The following is a 25,321-nucleotide window of genomic DNA, read 5'->3' as shown; positions in this document are numbered from 1 at the left end:
CTTCTAATGGTCATGCCTAATGAGACGATAATGCTTTGCCTAGTTGACAATACCAACCCTGTATGAAAGTTAGTGAAAGGGTGAATCCTGGTTATAAATCCTGGTGTGTAAAGCACGTAATGTAGTCATTCAGATTACAATTTAAGTATAGGATCCATCCTAGGCTCCTTGGTTACTTGGTTTATTTTTTGCCTGCCAACATTATAACCCTGCCATCAGAGAATGATTCAACTCAGCAAACCCTTCCAACCTTCTAACCCTGCCACCACGGTATGTTTGGTGTAGGTGTTTGTTATAAATGGATAGCTTCTAGCAGGTTTGAAAAACATTAGATATCAAGCTCACATTTTTTTCTAATGTCAATAAAAGCCGATATATAAAAAAAAAGGTTATCCAGTGATCCAGACAACAGTTGTGATTTTCTTAACATTCTCATCTGCTAAAAACTGGTTACGTTCGTTATGACACTGAGGATACGCCTCACATACACACACACACACACACCCACACACACACCCACACACGCACACACACATACACACACAGACACACACACACACACACACACACACAACACACACACACACACACACACACACACACACACACACACACACACACACACACACACATACATGCATGACTGAAGGGGTAGTTAGGGCAAATGCTAGCTGACTTCACCAGCTTCTGAGTAACTTTCAGTTTGTAGCTCTGAGCCAGGACATTACCACACACTGGTAACGTAACCTGAACGAACTGCACCTCGGGGAGGACCACGCCCATATCTGGGTGGACAATCAAATATTACTCAGGGTAGGTCAATTTACTCTATCAATCACCCCGGAGATGACGTAAGGTTCGGCGTCAATCCGATTTTTGATTCTGTCCAGCCAAAAGATTCCAAATATCTATTGATGCAGGGAGCATTTGTTTTCCAGATTCTAGGATTTGGTAGGGTCAGGGAGGACCACTATGTATATGTAGAGACCTGACAAAATGGGTTTTTCATAATAGGAGTAGATATTATTAATTCATTACATCCCACTTCAAAGCAGTGATGTATTGTAATTATTAGTGTTAGTGAGTTAGTCCATTAGTCCGTTAGTCCACCAAATATTTTCGCAACCGTTGAAGATAGAAAAATGAAACAAAAATCACATTACTCAGGCAGCAAAGGGGACGAAAATGAATTGATGACCATGACCTTCAGAAAACTAGGTCAAATTTGAACTTTTGTACACTCCGGAACTGGATAAGATAGAGAGACGAGGGAGATGACCAGTGTAAGTAAGAACGTGCTACTGCTTTGATCTATGAAAGTAGGTCAGAGCACTAGCTTTGAACTTTGACCTATGCAAGTAGGCCAGGGTAAAATTTTGAAATCAGGGGTGTCATGGGATGTTGCAGTCTCTGACTGCATTGGTTCTTGTTATTATTATCATTATTATTATCATTGTTATTATCCTTGTCTTTTTAGACCTAGATTTTGCAAACTTGCCTGTCAGAGATGAGTTGACCAGGGCTAAAGTAATTTCAAAAAACGATAGGAATGAAAACAATCAAATAATTATTATTTCGGGGATGCCGAGATGAAATGTAAAATCACCTTTGGGGTATAAGACTTCAGCTCTGCCGCAGCCTGCCAGGTAGTGTTGTATTTGTGTGTATTTCTGTGTGTGTGTGTGTGTGTGTGTGCACGCGTGCACGCGCGCGGGTTGGGGCGGGGAGGGGAGGGGAGGGGAGGGGAGGGGAGGGGAGGGAGGGGAGGGGAGGGGAGGGAGGGGAGGGGAGGGGAGGGGAGGGGAGGGGAGGGGAGGGGAGGGGAGGGGAGGGGAGGGAGGGGAGGGGAGGGGAGGGGAGGGGAGGGAGGGGAGGGGAGGGGAGGGGAGGGAGGTGAGGGGAGGGGAGGCTGTCGTTGAACCAGAAGCTTGACGCGGGACGTCTCTGGTCCCGCGGACGACGGGTTTCCGTGGCACGGACATGAATATGGGGATGAATATGCAACGATAACGGTGGCGGAAGGAGGACAGACGCGAAGATCAGCTCTTAGGCCCCCGGTGGCGACTTGGCGTCGACATGGTAGGACGACACCGACTCCGGTCCAGTAATACGGTCCCTTCCTGCTGATGTGCAGATCCATGATGCCTAAAAAGACGCAATGCGAGGAGTTGGGAGTGACGTGAGCTGAGCAGGATGTGTGTTGGTCTCCGTCTAGTTGTAGAATCGTCACATCACGGAGAGCCCGTTACGTGACGTCTGTCCATCTGAAAATCTGGGACATTGAATTCGACACTCTGGCCTGAACTGTCCACTCCTGGAGCGACAGAGCAACAGACCGCGTCGACTTGTCCGTGTCCTCCAGTGCGTTCGGCTGACTCGTCGGTCACAGATGAGCTCACGTTTGAATCGATGCGAACTGTCCGGTGGTTGTTGTTCGGTAGCCCGTCAGACACGGAGACAGCAGGGCGGAAATCAGCGGCGTGATGTGACGGTAGACACGGTGAAGTTCTTTTCCACTGTCTTATCATCTTCCACCGGAGCATCAGACGACTTGGTGTGTTGTGGTTCAGAGCACATGTAGGGCGACATGACACCAGACGACATGAAGCGGCTCCGGTTTTCTATGAAGTTTGGAGTGACGTTGGGTCCGTGCAGCCCGGGGGGGGGGGGGGGGTAACTAGCGTTAGCTAGCAGTCCCACTGGGAGCTGTGCGTGTGTGTGTGTCTCTGTGTGTGTGTGTGTGTGTGTGTGTTAGTCAGCAGAAAATGGCAGCAATGAGAGCCAGCGGGCTGTGCTAGTAAGGCAGGCCGGCTGTGGGCCTCTTGTCTCGGCACACTGCGGAGCAGAGTGCCGCTGGGTGGACATTGAGCTGCGGCCACCAGAAGCCCCGTGAAACATCCGGTAGATTCCGGTGTTAAAATCAAGCGAACTACTTGACGGCGGTTCAAGTTGACGTGTTTGATTGGTTGTTAAAGGAAGGACTTCAGGAATATAAGATCATCACGCCTAAACATTAAAACACTCAAGTGTTTTAGTCTGGGCTACTTCTGGAGGGTCATGTTAACCACAGCCCCACTGACTCAGGGACACTGATGTCAGGATGTCACTAAGGACACCTGTGATCTTCACAGATATGGAGCCCGGTGTTGCAGTTGGTGGAAAACGAATTTTACTGCTCCCAGACTAGTTTTATTTTTTATGTATTTATGTTTTTTTTGTTTTCATTACCTCATTTCTTTTCTCATATGTTGTACAGTGACATCACACAGAGTGATTTGATTTTTATTTGTATATGTGGTGACACCAGTGGCTGGATGTTGTTTATGGGGAGGTTCGTTTTTTTTTTAATTACAGTACTGTACAGTATATTTTATGTTCTACATTGTGGATGACTTGTATGACTGCAATTCTAAGAAAAAACTAATAAAGTTTACAAAGAATATTTACAAAAGTCATTGTTTGTGGAGGTTAGTAGATTAATCATCAAATGATAGTGGATGAATTCAACAAATACAATAGTTTGTTTCAGTCTGCTGTCTGTTTTTTATTACTTTGGCTCAGGTTCAGTTCAAGGTCAAGCATTTAGTGAATAAAATGACTGAGCACTAAAATTATATTAAATATGTATTTTTTTGCCAGTCAAGCTGTAACATTCTAATATGTCTTTGTAACAGTGGGCTAACTTTTTGCCTGGTGGGCCACACTGAGATGTAAAATTTGACAGGCCAAATGAGAAGCAGACTGATGGAGTGTTTACTTATACTAATTAAAATGACATGTAAAAACAATTATATGAAAAGTTTTGGCCTTTAACAGGCAGCAAAGCATTCATATGCAAGGCATATTCTAAAAATTGTTTTCCAACTGTTATTATTCCATAAAATTAATTATATAGTTTAAACAATTTTGGCGAGCAGGATTACAAGCCTAATGGGCCTTACATGGCCTACGGGCCGTAGTTTGCCCATGCCTGCTTTAGCAGCATAGTACCAGTGTTGTCAGTCTTAATGATAAGATATCAGAAGAAATTGAAATGTATTTTAATAATCCCCTTGAGGAAAATAATTTTTCCGCTCATAGTTTTTCTGCTCATAGCTCATATATACATATATTTTTTTTGTATTGCCGGTGGGCAAAGCTGTTAAGAAGGCAAAAATCCGATGGTCAGACCATGGAAGAAAACTTTCAGTCAGCCTTGAAGATATCCTGGCAAACCAGTGACTCAGGACGGGAAAGTAGCCGTTTGTTCACACCATTTACGGGATGGATGGGGCCCTGCTGACCTCTACTGAGGGAATAGTTGGGAGGTGGAAGGAGGATCTCCTTAATGTCACTGACATGCATTCCAGTGAGCTAACAGAGCCTGCTCAGCCTCCTTGGAAAATCTTTCCCTGGGTATTGGACAGGAGAGTCAGGCTGTTAGCGGAATCTCATTTACAAGAGGATCAATTCAGTTTTTGCATTTCATCCATTCTTCCGTCCGTCCATCCATCCATCCACACATCCATCCATCCATCCATCCATCCATCCATCCATCCATCCATCCATCCATCCATTTCCTGTATAGGCTTGCGTTGGCACTAGATGTAACGAGGGAAACATTCTGGACAAGTCATCTATTCATCACAGGACCACATAGAAAGAAAACCAGCCAACCATTCACCGATACTGTAGGGTTCTGGTAGTAAGATGAAGATGGAGAACCTAGAGCGAACACACACAGACACGAAAACAGGAAACTTTTTCACAGAAGAGTCTTGGAGAAGGTCCTCAACCCAGGACCTTCTTGCTGGGAGAATTGAAGGGGGCTTTAAGTTGGGACTACATGTTACAATCCCCTGATAATCAATTCAGTCTTGAAGATGGAGATGTTTTTGTGTGGGGTTGGATTGGAAGATTCCAAGCTGACATCTGAGAGCCTCCTGCATGACACAAAATCAGTTTTTTACCCTGGACTCATTGGGTGTTTTGACTTTTTCTCATACATCTGAGGCTGGTTTACTAGAATTTAGCTGCATGTATTTGTCCACTGAAGTATTGTATTGTGCCTGTTTGCACAATGACAATGAACACCGTAGACAATCAGTTACAAAGGAAATATGCATCATTTTAACATCTGCTTGTGTCTATGTGTGTGTGTGTGTGTGTGTGTGTGTGTGTGTGAGATTTTTCATTTTTAACATAACGTTTTTTCATAAAAGTTATATTACATAATAATCACGTTATCCAAAAAAATCCAAAAGAGATTCACGTAAAAAGATTTTCAACAGTACTGTGCGTTTTCTGAACAAAGAAACATCTAACCTTTTAAAATGTATCAAACTAAAAAACCCCATACAAAATTAAGAGAAAAAAAAACCAATTACGGTAACCGTTCTGCACATTCATCTCTTCTACAATCATGTCTTTTACTTTTTTCCTTAGTTTTTTCAATCTATAAAACTCTTGGTCTGTAAAAACTGGCTCACCACTTCTTGTTTTATTTTACATATGAATGCTGACGCTTTCTAGAAACCTGTTGAGGTCAGGAAAACATTTTTCTACTTTTGCCCTCGAACCTTTTGTGTCTTGCAGGAATTTTGTTTTATCTTTTGCAAATCATATTTTTCTGTTACGGCCTCTTTCAGACTGTTGTCATTTTCGTTCTCAGAGCTATTTGTATCAGGAGGTGTCTCAGGTGTTTCTTTAGCAAATTTCTTCGCTCTACTCATTCTTGTGTTAGTTTTTTCCTTTTAAGAGCTACCTTTAATAATTCCTTGTCTAACACATATCATCATTCTCCAGGAGAGACTCTACCACCCTGGCAGCTGTCTCTCTGGCCCCTTCAGCCTTCACCAAATCACTCTTTTCATCCTTTGTGCTGTTCTCCGTGTCCTGCGTGTTTATTCTGTGGCACCGGGTTGGTGGCCGGCGACTGTTTAACCATCCTGACAGCTGTCTCTCCGGCTCTCTCAGCCTCTGTGTTATTCTGTGTTTCTGTGTTGATGGCCGGCGTGACTGTTTAACCTTTGCGCTGTCACCTGTGACCTCTGGGTTGATGCCCGGTATAACGTTACATTTAGTGATAAATGTGAAATTTCAAAATAATCACGTTGACACAAATTCCAAAAGCGAGAGAGAGGGAGGGAGAGAGAGTGTTGGATGTACATAACAGGCATTGAAGTGTGGGAGTACTGCCTCTGACAGAATTTTGTGATTCGGTTTGTCCACGCCACTGGTAAAACTGATTCAGTCATACCGTGGTGTTTCCTCAGGCAGTCATCACACCATTGCAACTCCAGTATACACTCTGATGTCTTTACTCCAATTAAGTAAACTCCTAGCTACTTTACTGCAAAATTCCTCTTGCATCTGCAGTTAAGTTTGTCTTTGTAATTTCCCCTTGTGAGGATCAATAAAGTATACTTCTTCTTCTAGGGTGTTGTGCAGTGACGTTGAGAGTATACTGAAGTTTAACGGCAGTTTGTGTACCCCCTTCAGGGTGTACCGGGGCATCCGGCAGGGCTGTGCTCTGTCTGGGATGCTCTATGCACTCTCTTGGAACCCCTCCTCTGTAAAATCCGCAAAAGCATCGACGGTTTGATTTTACCTGGTGTTAGAGAGAGCATTCTTTTATCTGCCTATGCTGCTGATGTTGTTGTTCTTATCAAAAACCAAAGGGATGTTGATGTTTTGGTGGGTTTGACAAACTCAATCTTTTAACTGCTGCAAAAGTAAACTGGAGCAAAAGTGAAGCCCTTGCTGTCGGTGAGTGGCATGGCAACCTCCCGGTTCTTCCTCAAAACTTGTGTTGGAAGACTGATGGTCTCAAATATCTCGGTGTGTACCTGGGAAATGAAACAACAACCAGGAAGAACTGGGAGGGCGTCATTGAAAGAATAGAAGGGAAACTTAAAAAATGGAAATGGTTGCTCCCCAGAATGTCGTACAGAGGTCGAGTTTTACTGATAAACAACCTGGTGGCCTCGCAGCTGTGGCACCGCTTTGCCTGTATCGACGCTCCATCAGGGTTTCTAGCCCAGATCCAGACCAAACTTGTTAACTTTTTCTGGGATGGGCTGCATTGGGTGCCTCAAGGAGTGTTGTTTTTATCAAGAGAGGAGGGGGGACAGGGCCTCATCCGCCTGGCTAGTAGAACAGCCACGTTCAGATTACAGTTCATCCAGCGGTTTCTGACTGGACGAGCGGATCTGACGTGGAGAGAGGTGGCCAGCTGCATATTCAGACGTGTGAGTAACTTGGACCTGGATGCTGCACTGTTTTTAATGGACTCTAAGTTTCTAAAGTTAAATGGTTTGCCTCCGTTTTAATATGGTGTTTTTAAGACATGGGCCCTATTTAAAAGCAGCCAAGGAAAAAGCTCTGACTCTCTGTTCTGGTTACTGAAGGAACCACTAGTGCATGGAGCCAGGCTGGATGTCTGCAGTGGAGCCACACCAGGGCTGTCTGCAGCGCTTTGCAGAACCAGGACCATGACCCTCCAGCAGCTGGTGGACAATGCCGGGCCAGCGTTGGCAGATGCCCAGGCTGTGAGCTCCCTGCTGAACATCCAGTCCACCAGGCTGTGAGCTCCCTGCTGAACATCCAGTCCACCAGGGTGGCTCAGAGGGTGCTACAACTGTGGAGGCAAAGACTCTCCGGGAAAGAGAGAAGCCTCCTCCTGGACTATAGTACAGGGACTGTGCCGGACAGCAAAGATCCTTTCCCTGAGGTCCACATCAGTCCCCTGTTTGGAGAACTGGAGGGTCCTCTCCTCGGAGATGAACGAGAAATCAACCTGCACACAGCCAACAAAAAAATACTGCACAATGTGTAAAAGTAATCAACAAGAGAAGCCTGTGTGTCAGAGCACCCACTACCTGGGCCAACAGAATGACGGGAAATGGACCTGACCCGTAGTGGAGACTTCTATACAAACCTTCCCTCAAGAAAAAAACAGCTGACCTCCAGTAGAGAATTTTACATGGTGCCATCGGTTCCAATGCTTTTATCTCTGTTTGTAACCCTGCTGTGTCCAACCAGTGTCCCTTCTGTCCCCTTTGTGAGACAGTCTTTCATGCTTTCAGTGAGTGTGGGAGACTTGCAGTGCTCTTCACTCTTCTAACGAATGTTTTTAATTTGTTCAGTGAAAATTTTAGTATCAGGAAATTCATCTGCGGTGCTGGGTACATTAAATCGAATTAAAGAAAGTGGAAGCTTTTAAATTTTATCTCTGGAGAGGCAAAACTTGCAATTTATGTGACCAAGAAGCGGAGAATTGAAAACAATACTGTTCAATTTAGCAGCTACTGTTTTTTGCTGTAACATCAGATGTCGCTTAAAACTAGAATTTGGTTTCTATAAAATAAAAAAAGACATAATAACTTTAGGAACATCTGGTGTCACAAAACTGTCCTATGTCCTATGCACTTTAGTTGATGATCAACTCACTTTTGCAAACTTCCTGATATAATGCACTAATTTTTAAATTGTATTTCCTTTCATTTATTGGTTTTTAGTCTTTTTGAAGCACTTAAGTTCTTTCATCTAATGAAAAATTGTAAAATGTTCTGAATGTGATTGACGTTTTTTGCAAAAAAATTATTCTTCTGAAGCACTTTAGTGCTTTCATCTAATGTAAAATTGTAAAATGTTTGAATGTGATTAAAGTGTTTTTGCAAAAATAAAAAAAATCTTCTAGAGTAAAGTAGAATAGAATAGACTAGCCTTTATTTGTAATTGTTCAGTTGTACACACTACAGTTTAGCTCCTCCCAGTTCAAAGAATAAGAAAGAAATGTGAACATGCAAAATAAAACAACAACAAAAAAAGTGTGTGACTCTAGTCTCTCACACTTGTGTATGAATGTTAGGTCATCTTAATGAGAACTGGTTCTCAATTGAGCTACCTGGTTAAATAAAGGTAAAATATAATACTTTTTGCACTAGCTGTGGCACCAAGGTGTTATTGCATGGAATAAACGTGGTATTACACAAATTTGATGATTTGTATATTTTGTACACTTTTGTAGTCCTAGTTCTGTTCTTTTCTGGCCTGTGGATACGTTGAGGAGTCTGGAGGTGTAATAGACCTCTAACACCTCAAGAGGGCAACAGAGTGAGCAACGTGGGTGGGCTAATCCTGAAGCGTATTTGTGGCTTCCTCGAAACACTGGGTCCTAAATGAGTCGATGAGAGATTCTGGCTGGGAGTTCATAGTGTCGTGCTGATCTGAGAAGTCTCTTGAGAGTGATTTTGTCAGCCACCGTGCAGCTTGTGAACCGCGGGTGATCACTTTCAACAGAACACAAGAGGGACAGCAGATGATGCGCCTGAGACAAGTTCAATCCAGTCAGAAATCTGAAGAACTAGAGCCACTGCTGTGCCTTTCTCACCAATAAGGGGATGTTATAGAGTCGTGTGAGGTCCTCAGAGATGACATGGACAGTATGTCAAAAATGTCCTCAATCTAGCTGGCAACACCAAGGCTGCCCAGTTTAGACAATATTCTGCTGGGAATGATAGAATTAACTGATGCTGATAGAATTAACTGTGCAGAGCTGATGCTCTGAAATCCCAAATTATCATCAAATTAATGAGTTATCAACTAAATTGTGATTTTTCATAATAGAAGGTCTATTATTGGTTCCTTCTAGAAAGAACACGTTACCATTGACAAGTACATGATGGCCATCACAATAACTGAATCTGCTTTACCTCTGTGCTATAAGTTGATGGCAGTGTCACATGTCTGTTACTGTCCTATCTACCTACCTACCCACCCACCATCCCATCCATGGTCGGTCGGTCGGTCGGTCGGTCGGTCCGTTGGTCCGTCCGTCCGTCCGTCCGTCCGTCCGTCCGATCTGTTTGTGCTCAATTTTCAAGTAAATCAAACTTGTTCACACAATATATATTTACTTTTCCAGCAGGTGGCATAGTCATATGAATGGATGTGTTGCAGGTGTCTTCAGAATTTATCTCTTCTTCAACACGTGAAACTGTTGAGTTATCCAAAAATATCTGATGACCTTTGAGGATCACGTCAAGCATATGAAATGGGTTCTCATTTTAGATGTAACTTTATGGCTTTATCTCATCAAAGTACAATTGAACTAAATGCAACTCAAAGAGCAAGATTAGCACTCTGTAGTCATTATTGCCATTGTAAATAATGTAGTAGTCATTACACAATACACAAGTTCTGTAATAGTGAGCATTACATTGGTTATGGCAAAACTTGCAAGTGAAATCACAAATCTTGATTATGTTGGAAGAATTCTCTGATGGAAATTTTGAAAGACCAAGTAGTGCAGCCAGTCTTTTGGTATGGTTTGAGACCTCCAGGAAAAAAGAAAAAAATAGTGCTGTCAGGCAATTAAAAAATTAATCTAATTACAGGATTTGTAATTAATTAATCTAATTAATCGCATTTTAATCACATACCCGCTAAAGGTCCCCAAATAAAGAATTTGAATTCTAGGACATTACAAAATTTAGTTCATGACTAATCAATAGAATACACGAAGAGAAGATTTGAAATCCACATTTTTATTGGTTAAGCATGCTTTTTAATGAAATTCAAAAGAAAAAAGGCCAAGCACATCAGCAAACCAATGAGGCCAGGTGCATTTCTCAAAAAAGCAATACAAATATAGTTAACCTAGACCGTGCTAGCTAGTTAGCTAGTTTCACTCAGAAATCATTGCCATTTTGTGTGTCCTTCCTGCTGCTTGGAGTTTCTGCTCAAAAACATGAAAATTGTTGAACAGTTATGACACTCAAAAATTATGTTAACTAAGAAGTCCATGTATAGTTATTGATGGGCAGATGAAGTCCCATGAAGCATTGAAGCTTTTCATCCCAATCGGTTCACTGCAGTTCAAAGCTTCATGAAGCTTCATTTGCTCTAGTACAACATCTACTGGATGCTAAAATATCATTTGGCATGAGTTTGAAGTGTGTGGCATTTTGCAGAAAGCGTGTGAATAAAACTATCAGCAAAATAAGGAAGTATGCAAAACATGTATATTTTAGTGATGGTAGTATACTGTGTGTGTGTGTATAAGAAATAAAAAAATCAAATATATACAGTGTGTACGGAAAGTATTCAGACCCCTTTAAATTTCTCACTCTTTGTTTCATTGCAGCAATTTGCTAAAATCCAAAAAGTTCATTTTATTTCTCATTAATGTACACTCAGCACCCCATCTTGACAGAAAAAAACAGAAATGGAGAAATTTTCGCAAATTTATTAAAAAAGAAAAACTGAAATACCGTCATAAGTATTCAGACCCTTTGCTGTGACACTCATATTTAACTCACATGCTGTCCATTTCTTCTGGTCCTCCTTGAGATTGTTCTACTCCTTCATTGCAGTCCAGCTGTGTTTAATTAAGCTGTTTGGACTTGATTAGGAAAGGCACACACCTGTCTATATAAGACCTTACAGCTCACAGTGCATGTCAAAGCAAGTATAATTATGAGGTCGAAGGAACTGCCCAAGGAGCTCAGAGACAGAATTGTGGCAAGGCACAGATCCGGTCAAGGCTACAAAAGAATTACTGGAGCACTCAAGGTTCCTAAGAGCACAGTGGCCTCCATAATCCTCAAATGGAAGAAGTTTGGGACGACCAGAAGTCTTCCTAGACCTGGCCATCCAGCCAAACTGAGCAATCGTGGGAGAAGAGCTTTGGTGAGAGAGGTAAAGGAAGAACCCAAAGATCACTGTGGCTGAGCTCCAGAGATGTAGTAGGGAGATGGGAGAAAGTTCCACAAAGTCAATTATCACTGCAGCCCTCCAGTCAGTGCTTTATGGCAGAGTGGCCCGACGGAAGCCTCTCCTCAGTGCAAGACATGAAAGCACGCATAGAGTTTGCCAAAAATACCTGAAGGACTCCCAGACTATGATAAACAAGATTCTCTGGTCTGATGAGTCAAAGATTGAACTTTTTGGCATTAATTCTAAGCGGAATGTGTTGAGAAAACCAGGCACTGCTCATCACCTGCCCAATACAATCCCAACAATGAAACATGGTGGTAGCAGCATCATGCTATGGGGGTGTTTTTCAGCTGCAGGGACAGGACGACTGGTTGCAATTGAAGGAAAGATGAATGCAGCCAAGTACAGAGATATCCTGGAAGAAAACCTCTTTCGGAGTGCTCAGGACCTCAGCATGGGCCGAAGGTTCACCTTCCAACAAGACAATGTCCCGAAGCACACAGCTAAAATAACAAAGGAGTGGCTTTGGAACAAGTTTGTGACCATTCTTGACTGGCCCAGCCAGAGCCCTGACCTAAACCCAATTGAGCATCTCTGGAGAGACCTGAAAATGGCTGTCCACCAACATTCACCATCCAACCTGATGGAACTGGAGAGGATCTGCAAGGAAGAATGGCAGAGGATCCCCAAATCCAGGTGTGAAAAACTTGTTGCATCATTCCCAAGAAGACTCATGGCTGTACTTGATCAAAAGGGTTCTTCTACTCAATACTGAGCAAAGGGTCTGTATACTTATGACCATGTGATATTTCAGTTTTTCTTTAATAAATTTGCAAAAATTTATACATTTCTGTTTTTATTTCTGTTAAGATGGGGTGCTGATTGTACATTAATAAGAAATAAAATGAACTTTTTGGATTTTAGCAAGTGGCTGCAATGAAACAAAGAGTGAGAAATTTAAAGGGGTCTGAATACTTTCCGTACCCACTGTATATCTATTAATAATTCACGTAGGGACATTGCTTTGTTTAACTCCAAATGCTTGCACACGTACACATGCACGCACGCACGCACACACACACACACACACACTGCCAGTAGCCAGTATGGAGAATGATCATTTGGACATGATGAAAATGAAAACACAGTAAACATGTACAGTGAGGGGAGGGTGGTTGGGGTTGGGGTTTGGACAATGATTGTGTTTTTGTAACACTGAGGTATAGCTAGTGATTGTGCTTGGGTCATATCATTGGTTTTTATTGAAAAACATTTTTGTCCACTGTGGCAGGTCTTACGTGATATCCTTTTTTTTTTTTTTGGACAATATTTCCCTTTCTTTCCCCTGCTGACCCAGAACTGGTGTTGGCGAGGAATGTGAATGAATAATGAATAAATAAATGAATGGATGAATAAATATATAAACTTTATGACTCATAAAGAAACAGACGAACAAATATCCAACTGTCAAGCATGTTTATCAACGCGTCTTTGACGTGGAGCTGTTACACGTCACAACATAGCTGGTTTTAACCACTCCACTCTGTGTGTATATGTAGAGACAGGTCACACACACTGACATAACAGTGGTTTTCGTAGCAGGGAGACGCCCCCCTAATAGAAAAAGTTTCGGTTACAGCGTCTACACGACAACGCATATCCAGCGTTTTCAAAGAACTTCACTCTGGCCAGCGTTTTCGTTCAGATATCTGCGTTGTTGTGTGAATGAAAGGCGTTACCGCAACAAAAAGCCTCGCTGCCTGATGCCTTACACCATATTTATCACGTGATTCCTTCTGGCAGATGCGCCGTGAATGGTAGGGCGCCGTGATTGGTTGGGCGCTTGATTGACAGGTAGTGGGTGGAGTTAAAACGTGACAATGTGAGGTTTTCAAGTGAGTTTATTCAAATATATAGGTGGGGAGATGATACCCATGCTATGATTCAGTGCAAATTATTGGTACCGTATTGGCCCAAATATAAGACGACCCTGATTAAAAGACGACCCCCTCTTTTTCAAGACTCAAGTTTGAAAAAAGAGTTTTTGAACACCAAATTTAATTTTTATACAGAAGATAATGGCAGTACATCTGAAACAAATGATTATAACAATATATTGGAGAGAAAAAGCATGTTATTTTGAGGACCACGGAAAGGTTTTCTCTGGCTGTGAGCATTTTTTAGCCGATCTTTTTGAGATCTCCATCTCCGTACATTACACTCTGTCACACCATATTTCACAGCCGCTTTGCAATTGTTTGAAGACTCTGCCTCATTTATCACCATCATCTTGAAGTTTGCATCATAACTTCTCCACAGCTGCCGGTTAACCTGGCTGATCTTCGACCTACTTTTCTCCAGATTGTCGCTACATTTCTTCATTTTCTGTTATCTCTTCTCTTATTTTCTTACCGCTATTTTTTATTTCTCTTCTTCGTGCTACCACTATTTTTACTTTTCTCTTCGTAACAGGGGTTCACTTTGGCCTGGGGAGTTAATTTCAGCATTCGCTTTAAAGATATAATAATAATAATAATAATAATAATAATAATAATAGTAATTCAAACTTTATCGATCCCCAGAGGGGAAATTCTCTTTATATCTGGCGCCATCTAGCGTTGTGAATGGGTATAATGTCTAGACCCCGAATGTAAGATGACTCCCACTTTTTCAGTCTTGTTTTAATGCAAAAAAACACCGTCTTATATTCGGGCCAATACGGTAATAGTTTCTCTGTGTAATACTTGCCACATTTTGAAGACACTGCAGAACACCACTCAGAGATGTTCTGCTTTCAGATGCTACATCAGCTTTGTAAGCTTCCAACAGACTTTGAACCATGGCATCTAGTCCTTCGTCTACGCTTCTAGAAGCGTCGTCTCACGTTACTTCTCTGATTTAACAGTAATCTGTCCCTCAGGTGGCTCTTGTAGGTAGTGGATCTCTCTATATTGTGATTTCTTGACTTGTTTGCTCTTTTCCTCTCTTCTTTTTCTCTTATTTACAAGAATCTCAGGGCATTCAGCTGCCATCATCTCTGGTGGTAATTACCCACCTTAAATCTTAAAGTAAAAACACAGCAATTGTGGTAACTTGGATAAAAACCAGGACCACAAAAGAATGTTTTGAGTGGAGAAATTTATAAACATAAATAAAACAGGTCGTGTACAGAAATCATGTATGTTCAGCAAAAACACATCATGTTGGGTGTTTTGTCTTGAACTCCATCTCCACCGAACCCCTGAGACTGACTCACTGAACCCCGAGGGTTCGTTCGAACCCAGGTTAAGAACCACTGCTCTAACTAGACACTCGGCTTTGGATTAAAACGGCATTGACCCGTCAATATTATAACAGCAATACTGACCATTACCTGACTCTGGCTTTTATGAGGCATGGGTGCTTTTCAACAAGAGCTTTTGCTACACTTTCATAATGGTCTTTGTTGGGATTGGGAAAGGCTGTAATTTTGGATATGATATCATCAAGTCTGCCCAGTATTTCAATCTTCACACTCTTTGAGATGACGATCACAGTTCCATTCTGGACATGAGCAGCATTAGCTGCACTCAGCTGCAACTCAACATCATGGGAGAATGCTGGAATAACAAAGGGATCAAGCCATCGTGCTGAATCACAAATAGTGGGGGATCCACAGTTTGCAGCATCTAGGGTTGAGTCAGAAACCACTTCAGAAGATGTGAACTAAACTTTGGGCGTGGCTCGTTCATGTGGTAGCTCCTTAATTTCTGTCAAATTGTAGAGCTGATTTCCAAATATTTGGATCTGGAACTGTAAAAGTAAGTTCCCTCAGAGGCCCAAAGTGTACCACAGTTTTATACAATTCATCAGCTGATGGGGGAACATTCTCTTGGGTGACACACCCTAATGTCTTCAAGTGAGAGGATAACTCAGAGAAGCATCATTGAAACATCGAATACAGCTGAAATGCAATGAACAAAACAGAAAACACAGTATTGTTAGTTGACAACTTTTGAAAGTGAATTAAAAATAAGTTGTACAAAATAAAAATTTACATAAGAATATGGACACAAACAGAATCTTGTTTGTGCCCTTGTTATAAATTAAGTAAACATGAAAAAATGCAGTGTCAGCAGTGTGTAAATCCAACCCTTTGCCTTTTAAATACATTTGTTAGAGCCCATTAAAGGGTCATTCTCATGAAATCTTGGTTTCAAAGATTTCAATGGAATTTGTAAAATATTGGACTTCCGGCTCTCAACGGGAGCAGATGTCTTTTTTCTGTCTCCTGTTGTCGCTATCTCTCTAACTCATACCCAGACTGACTCTCACTTATTCTGTGCAAAATGACGAAACCAAAAGCAAAATCGGAGGACACTAAAGACCAGATGGTCTCTATGAAAGAATTAAAGAGTGAGTTAAAGAGCAACTTTGATAAGTTAGGGAGTTTGATAAAAAGTTGGAAGAAAAGCTAAATGCCTTGCTAGATACCTTGGAAGAAATGAAGGACAAAATGAAGAACATGCAGACAGACATGGATGAAAAAGACCGAAAAATTGTTGTCTTGGAACAGGGACAACAAAGAATGGATGATTTGGAACAAAGCATTCGTTAAAATGATGTGATCATCACTGGAATCAAAATCAAGCCGAGGAATTACAGAAATGCTATGGCTAGCGCTGACGTCGAATCTCTGGAGCAACAAATGAGTTCTCAACTGAGGGACCTGGAGATAACTATAGATCCAGACCAGATTGAGACATGTTACCCATCGCCATCTGGAGGTAGGAGACCACCGGCAGTGCTGATAAAATTCAACAATCGTAAACACAAGATTGCTCTTCTGAAACAAGGCTTCAAACTGAAAGGAAAAAATGTCTATAGTAACGAGAATCTCACTAAAGAGAATGCTGATATGGCTAAAAAAGCTCGACAACTGAAGGAGAATGGGCTGATCGACAACACCTGGACGAACAACTGCAGGATCTTCTTCAAAACAAAGGGGCTTTCTCCGGACCAGATGAAAACAATGGTGATCAGGAGTGCAGAGGAGTTGGTGAAATATGAGTAATAAAGACGGACAAGAATTGTTACTACACCAAAGATCAGTACAACAGAGTCACTTCAATATTGGGAGCTCTACGATTTTGGACACGTCAAGTATTTCATGGAACAGTTGAAAAAATCAACATCATTGATGTCAGAAACATGAACTAATGAAAAAAAACAAAAAACAAAACAAACAAAAAAACAACAACATGTATTTGTGATAACATGGGATAACATTAACTTGAGACTTTAAAGAGCATGTTGACATCTTTTGACAATATAATACCATGTGAAACTGTTAAAGTGTCTGCAACAAACTGTTTAATTCTTGCATAAACACTGTCTGCTGAAAGAGGTTAATATGATCATTATATTCTTGTGGAGAACACTGGCAAGGTCAACTTCTTGTTTTGACTATCCATGATGTTAACAAACCTTGTGTTCCTAGGAAGAATGTAAACATGGTTATACTCTAGAGCAGCGGTTCCCAAACTTTTCAGTCCGCGCACCCACTTCTACCTCCCGACTTAGCTGACGCACCCCCAATGCCCAAAACATGAAAAAAAAAGAAAGGCGTTATAGCCATATAAGTATTAATAATATAGGCTCCTGTTAACACAGAATAGATTGTGCAATAATGGGCCTAATGATCTCTCACTTTAGAAACGGTGGGGAGAATAATAGTAACAATATAAAAATGACAATAATAATATTTTAAGTCAAAATGGTCGCCGAGCGAGCCGACTACAGATGAGTGATGAACAGCAGTTATTACTATGCAGGGCTCGAAATTAACTTTTTTTCTTGGTAGCACTGGTGCTCCCAAATTTAGAAGTTAGTAGCACCAGCAAAGACTTCAGGAGCACCTACTCAAAAGCAAGGCAGTGACGGAGCGATAGAGACGCTCCGTCCATCTCCGTTCCTCCTCTCTCCCTGGCCCAGGAGAGCAGCCGCAGCTGCGCTCTCATTGGTTCCTGGAAGGACCGCAGGAGCGAGGTCTCACAAAAAAAGGCGCACCAGATTTTTTCCCCTAGTCGCACCGGTGCTCCCAAATATATTTATTAGTCGCACTGATAAAAATTTGGGCGCATATGAGACCAAAATGGGCGCAATTTCGAGCCCTGCTATGTAACAAATAGGCCTATTTAACAAACTGTAACAGTTATTCAATGGTAACAAATATGCTACTCCGCCACAAAGAATCAAAATAACATAGGCCCGAGTTCAACATCATATTTCTCTTTCGAGTACGAGTCTCATTGTGTTCTTTACCCCTTCTCCCGATGAAGTGTCCGGGTGAGTTTTCTGTGTTCTGTGCTCCTCATTTTCAGTTTCCCCTGTCTCGTCATCATCACTCTTTTTCCTGCTCAATTTCTTCATCCTGGTAGACCTCACAGCTCTCAGTTGGGCCAATGTATCCTGTCCTCTTTCATTTCTCCCAGATTTCATACCGGACAGTTGCCCGTTTTCAACCGGTTATGCATTTCGGCATATTATTGTTGTTGCTATCACAACAAGCTAGCACGTAGCTAGGAGAAAGCCAAGTGCAATTTGGGGATTTTTTTTTTATTTAAAATGTTCCCAAAACGTTTTTTAATTGAAAATTGCAAATGATTTACGTGAATGAATGTAAATATTTAACTGTTAATCCTCCATTAAAAAGTATTTAAATTATTTATTTAATTATTTATGTATTTCAAGGTGCTCAGCTGCCATTACACTCGCGCACCACCTAGCGGCAGCTCGCACACCACAGGGGGTGCGCGCACCACACTTTTGTGAATCCCTGCTCTATGGTAAAAGGCTAATATCTGGAAGTGGATAAGGGTATGAACATCTGTCAAAATTCAATGTATGAGCTGGTTGAAGAATTTTAAAGTCTGAGTTTGTTGATTACATATTCTAATGAGAGAGATGTTTTGTTGATAATTTAGGGGACAGGAATCTTACAAGCCAATGGGTTCTACCCTTTTTTTTTCTTTTTGGATGTTGCTGATGATGTTTCAACACTGATGAAAGAGAAATATGTTGTAATAAGATATCTGGAAAGAAGAAAAATGAACTGAATAAATAATAAAATAAATAAAAAGATCTGTATCAACAGATTTCCATTTTAGACATCAATAACAAAGTGCAAAGAGCAGTACAGTAATTAAAAATATTTTATAGCTTTTTGAACACATGTCTGTACGATTCTCACTGCTGCACTGGACTGAAAATATCAAGGCCGTAAAGAAAGCCCATTATTTATCAGAATTTTAGAAGCTGACTTTTAACAGTGTGTGTATACATATGGGCGGCAGTAACTCAGTGGATTGTTCAAGATTGGCAGTTCGAATCCCGCTCCCGCCTAGTCATTTGTTGTTGTGTCCTTGGGCACAACGTCTTACCTCCAGTGAGGCTATCACTGATGTGTTAATGTGTGTGACTGTTCTGTTGGTGGTCGGAGGGGCCGTAGGCGCAGATTTGCAGCCACGCTTACGTCATTTTCCTCCAGGGCAGCTGTGGCTCATTAGTATGAATGAGATGTGAATGAATAATGGATCCAATGTAATGAAGAAGAAGAAGAAGTATTCTTTATTAATCCCCGCAGGGAAATTACATAGTCTTGCGTCTTTGAGTGTCCAGAAAAGTGCTATATAAATGTAATCTATTACTATTATTATAAATAAGACTCATAAGACACCTGTCACATGGTTGTAATGCAGTTAAAACAATATAATAACATAACTGTCAGTGAAATATAATTTAAATTAATAATTGATAATATATGTTATTGTGTGTATGTAATAGACTACACTTTTCATTACATAAACAGAAGTCCTCTCTTACCGCACCTGGCCTTCATTTGTTGCAGTGGAGGATGAGGAACATTAGCATGTTTAGCTATTTTTATGGAAAAAATGTAGACAAAAATATTTTTCAGAATAAAGAAAATATGCTGTAACGGTAATGATAATCAGTTCTGTCTTGTATGCAGAAAAACTTAACTTTTAAATTGAGAGTATAAAAGGATCTTCTGACCTAGTAGCCATCTTGAAAGCACTGGTCCGTGTATTTCTTTACACAAAATAAAACTACAGTGCATTGCGAAAGTATTGTCCCCCCACAAGAACTTTTTGACATTTTGCCACATTTCGGGCCTCAAACTAAAAGATAACAAACTGAAAATATTATTCATGAATCAACAACATGTGACACACAATCGTGAAGTGGAACCAAATTTATTCAACGTTATATATTGTGTTTACAAATAAAAAACTGAAAAGTAGGATGTACAGAAGTATTGGTCCCCTGTTCTCTCAACTCAGCTGACTCCAGAAGTTCCCTGATGACTTCTGAATGATCCAATGTTGACCTAAATGACAACAATGACAGAGTTCACCTGTGTGTCATTTGGTCTCACGTTTGCACGTCCTACTTTTCAGTTTTTTATTTGTAAACACAATATAAAATGTTGAATAAATTTGGTTCCACTTCACGATTGTGTCTCACATGTTGTTGATTCTTGAAAAATATTTTCAGTTTTTGTTATCTTTAAGTTTGAAGCCTGAAATGTGGCAAAATATCAAAAAGGTTTTGGGGGGCCAATACTTTCGCAAGGCACTGTATATTTAAAATTCACTTGACAACTGTAAACAGTCCTTCAAACATGTTGCAGAAAATGAGAATGTGAGCCATGGACACTTAATTTCTCCCATATTTTTTCAACATTATTAAACATGAAGATTTAATTTGTTTTTCAGTCATAATTCAAAATTCTAGAATGCATTACTATGGCCCCACCACTAACAACGGAAGTCTGGAGCAGATCAGACAAATGGTTTTCATGATAGGTGAATTACAGACGTACATTCATACAGACAGATATGTATCACTTCATAGAATTATAATTTCCCTTATAATATGTCTTTGTAATGTTCAGAGCATTTTTTGTCCATATTACAATCAATATATATGTGGCTTAAGTAGAATTCAATTCTTCTGGCTGTACCCAAAACATGACTCCTCAACAGTTTGTAAATGTCTCATGACCACTGATTGTATAACATCAGCTGAAGTAAGTCTGGTGGAAACAGTATGTAACTATTCCTCCCTACGTTCCTCATATTCCATCAGTAGGTGTGAATCAGTCACTGTGTGTGTCTTGTATAGGGTGGGGGGGGAGGAGGAAGACCCCTCAGGTGAAATAAAGCAGGAAGAATACAGAACCTGATAACATGCTACCTGATGAGAATGACTTTAATTGTCATTGCTAATTGTGTATATTTATGTCCATCTCTCAATTAGGATGAGTTCCATCCATTCATTGAGGCTCTACTGCCCCAGGTTCGTGCCTTTGCCTACACATGGTTCAACCTCCAAGCAAGGAAAAGGAAGTACTTCAAAAAACATGAGAAAAGGATGACCAAAGAAGAAGAAAGAGCCGTCAAAGACGAACTGCTGGGAGAGAAGGCTGAGGTTGGATGAACAGCAAATTAAATACATTTCATTTATTCTGACTAATATTTGAAGTAAAATTTGAAGTAAAATTGATTTAAAAATTGTCTAAAATGATCTTTAGACAAGTTAATGTTCTACAGCATATTTATCAACTCACATTCCAAAATTGAATGATGTTGAAGATATTTTTAACAGACCATTATCTTATTTTTCTCTCTTTTCTCTGTTATGTTTTCTCTCTGTCACTCTCTCTTATTTATATATACCTTTGACACACCATAGGTTCATAAAAGTGTCTAAATCATTCATAGCTCTGGAACAGTTAAAATTGATTCTGATTCTTGCTTGACACAAGTACAAGTGTTTAACTCTATCAAAAGCCTTTTCTTGGTCTATGGAAATAAGACCAAGTCCTGTGCCCAATGAACCGGAGCGTTCCAAAACATTATGAATTAAATGTCCGTTTTCCGTGATTAGCCTGCCCAGTACATAGTAAGTCAACATGAACAACGTGCTCCATCACTTTTCGTAGCCTGTTGGCCAAGACCTTGGAGAGGATCTTATAATCTGTGAAGAGAAGGGACACCAGCCGACAATTCCTGATTTCCTGCAAGTTTCCTTTTTTTGGCAGGAGCACGAGGACTGCTCTCCTACAGCTTAGGGGCAGCCAACTTGTCGTCATGCTTTCCCAGAGCACGAAGAGCACGTCCCCGCCAATCACCTGCCAGAATTCCTCGTAGAACTCAACGGGCAGGCCATCTAGGCCTGGAGACTTAGCAGGTTTCATCCCCTGCAGGGCTTCAGACAGCTATTGCAGGGTGATGTCAGCATCTAGGTGGCGGTTTTGTTCCGCAGAAACCTTCGGCAAACCACACAGAAAGGATGACAATATTTCAGGACTCTCACAGTATTTAGAGTGAAACAAATCTTCATAGAAACCTGCTGCGTATGTACTGATTTCTGCACTGACCTCCAGCACTGTACCGTCCGTGGATTGCAGAGAGTGAATAATCCTCCCCTGCCTATTTTTCCTCTCCAACTCAAAGAAAAATGAGTGGGAGAATCCATCAGAGTGATGTTATTAAACTTACTGCATACCATGATGACCCTTGCTGGTACACAAGGCCTTGTTGCTGAGGTACGGCGATGCGTTTCGATATGAACACCCTCTTAACCGGGTTAGCCAGGGGGAGCATGGGGGTGAAGGTGTTCTTAATCACCGCACTGCTCACAACTACCTGGTGCACTTTTCCAACTTCATCTAGAAAATCACCACTCCTTTCTCCATTCGAGAGCCTGCTTTAATGCTGTCGTATCCAACCTTCTCTCCCCTTGCTAAACACACCTCCCTCACTGAACAGCTGATAGTGGTGCCAGCCTATGCCGTGCTGGCAAGTAAGCCGTTCGAGTGCAGCTTCTTCCTCTTCGGTTCTTAATTCCTACAAACGCCCCACAAACTACCGAACATAACTGGGATGAATAACTAGTTAACTGAAATGTGAATATACAAAAAAATAGACTGAATAAGCACGCTAAGATGTCACACTCTCGTCACGTCCTCTCACCAACTTGCAAGACATAACCGTGGTTAGATTATGGTACACAAAAGCGTGTACAAATATATAAAAACTCAAAAAATCAAATGAATAGATGTACAAAAACGCCACACACTCCTTCTTTTCTCAGATCAAAGCACCTGAATAATAATAATAATAATAATAATAATAATAATAATAATAATAATTACGTTTAAATAATCCCCGCCCAATGAGCAACTTGTTTTTTGGGACGTGCCTTACTCACAGGCACCTTGGTAGTGCTCAGGAGGTTAACTGGCACCTCTCCATTGCCAGTTCACACTGTGAAGTTTTTGTTCCATATGCGGGTCTTGAGCCAGCCACCTTCTGGTCCCCAGTCCAAGACTTAGTGAACTGAGCTACTGCAGCCCTGATTCTTTTATTTAATTGACTATGATGGCACTCTTAACCTGAATCATGCCTTGACTGGCCGAAGACGTGAGGATCATTTTCAGTCAAGAGTAACAATTGGATTGTTCCAGCATTCGATTCGAGTGTTAATGCTTTTCAGTCACATTTTTTGCGTCGGTATTTCAAAAGACTGAAAACAATTGAAGCATCCTCCTGCTTACCTTTCTTAAATAATCACTGTGTTGCTAGGTGAAGCAGAAGTGGGCCAGCCGTCTTTTAGCAAAGCTAAGAAAGGACATCAGACCTGAATGCAGAGAAGACTTTGTCCTGTCAATCACTGGGAAGAAAGCTGCTTGCTGTGTCTTGTCCAACCCTGACCAGAAAGGCAAGATGAGACGCATAGACTGTCTTCGACAAGCTGACAAGGTAAGCAAAATTCACAATAAAGAATGGAAAATTATAATTTCCAGTATGTGTACTCCTGCCTGGTCTGCAGTGATGAGGAGAGGAGCAGCCTCTCTTCCTAGGGTTATTATAGAAAGGGGCTAAAGGATTGCAGGTAGTCCTCAACATAAAAATTTGTTCCGAAAGGTTGTTCGTAAGATGAATTGTTCATAATTTGTTATTTATTAAATTTAATTTTATAATCACCATTTGAGGTCATTTAAAGGGACCGTAAAGTCAAAATGAACCAGGTCTGTATTTGAAGTACATAACAAAACAAAAAGCCTGGTCGCTTTTTTATTTTTTATGAGCAATGGGGACTTAGAAAAACTGAATTTATCATAAGTTATGGAGCGCGTCATGACAGTGGAAGTGATGCAATTGTAGACATCATGGTGAATCCATATCAGCGCAGTTATATAAATATATAGCAAGCGACAACATAACGAGCAGACAGTGTCACATTTATTTGTCAGGATATCATCTAAAATGTGTGTGAGTGGTTGTTCATCTTTCATGTAGTTTGGGGATGTGCTAGCACTGTTTTGCAACGTCTCGCCACCTCATGCCAATAAGTCTGCTGGGATAGGCTCCAGCTACCCCCGTGACCCACGAAAGCAGAGAAAGCAGTATGGAAAAAGAATAAATGAATGAATTAACTTATAGTTTCTGTTTACTCAGATTGTTTTTGTTTCTTGTTAAATTTACTGTGTATCAAATATCTTTTCACAGAACTGTATGTATTACAGTTGTTCCACATAGTGTCGAGTTATTTATTTAATACTTTTGTCAATTGTGTTTTGTCTTTTTTTCAAGGTGTGGAGATTGGATCTGGTCATGGTCATCCTTTTTAAGGGGATCCCTTTGGAAAGCACAGATGGAGAACGACTGGTGAAGGGAGGGCAGTGCTCCAATCCAGTCCTCTGTGTTCAGCCTCGGCACATCTCTGTCTCTGTCAAAGAGCTTGACCTCTACCTCGCTTACCATGTACAAGACAGAGGTATGTGTCAATAAGCACTGTCATGTTGTTCAGATACTTAGCTGCCAATCAGTGCATTATGATGGCATGAACTGCTTTGATTCATGTTTGTGACGTGACCAATTGCAGACTTTCTGTCATGGTTGTGAAAGAAGAGGTTGGACAGACACAGGATTGAAGTAGATGTCAAATTTTGAAACACCTCATGAAACCAAAAGGTTGAAGGGGTTTTGATGCATATCTACACTATGGACCAGCCACATGGTTTTTGCACTAGTCTTAGCAATCTTAGCAATGCATATTAGCTTTGTTTTCACCAAGCACTACAGTTCAATTTAGTTTTTTAATACTTTTTTCTGCATTTCCAATAACAAAAGCTGTGGCAGGCATATATAGAATCACTTCATATCATACTCTTTATCAAACATGTTTATTTGGTTGCTAGCGAACTGATTTGATCTTTACCAAGAAAGGAGGGACTATACAGTAAATGTGAACAGAAGACAACAGTACGTTATTTGCCAAGGAAGGCCTTATTTGTTTTTTCTCAGCAAATTAAAGCTGTTACTCTTGAAACCCCAGTATCAGATTTTCCATCATTCATGAGGGCTGTCTGTGGCACAGAGGGTAAACTAGTCTAAAGTTTACTTCGGCGTTTTCATAAAGTTTTCAAAGGCACCATTCCAAAGCAGGAAAACTAGGCTTTACACACATCCATAATTCATTGCCACTGTTTCCTGGGTAAGATGTGATAATTTGTTCATTTGTTCTTGATAATTAAAAAAAAATTTTTTTT

At 40.9% G+C, this 25,321-nt stretch overlaps 1 protein-coding gene across 2 annotated transcripts in view; it reads left to right on the top strand.

Annotated features, from left to right (window-relative positions):
• The first annotated feature begins 1,910 nt into the window (after window positions 1–1,910).
• Window positions 1,911–25,321, top strand: part of LOC137598485 (nuclear factor 1 C-type-like) — a 65,446-nt gene continuing 42,035 nt past the window's right edge. For both annotated transcript variants that reach the window (XM_068318693.1, XM_068318692.1), the window contains exons 1-4: window positions 1,911–2,079; window positions 21,022–21,192; window positions 23,352–23,528; window positions 24,363–24,546. In XM_068318693.1, the coding sequence (XP_068174794.1) occupies window positions 2,077–2,079; window positions 21,022–21,192; window positions 23,352–23,528; window positions 24,363–24,546 (535 nt within the window). In that variant the 5' untranslated portion in view covers window positions 1,911–2,076. The remainder of the gene's footprint in view (window positions 2,080–21,021; window positions 21,193–23,351; window positions 23,529–24,362; window positions 24,547–25,321) is intronic.

The sequence above is a fragment of the Antennarius striatus genome, chromosome 7 (genome assembly GCF_040054535.1).
Source record: "Antennarius striatus isolate MH-2024 chromosome 7, ASM4005453v1, whole genome shotgun sequence".
NCBI classification, from domain to species: domain Eukaryota; kingdom Metazoa; phylum Chordata; class Actinopteri; order Lophiiformes; family Antennariidae; genus Antennarius; species Antennarius striatus.
Note: the sequence above shows the minus strand (reverse complement) of the source record. Positions and strands in the feature narration are given on the sequence as shown.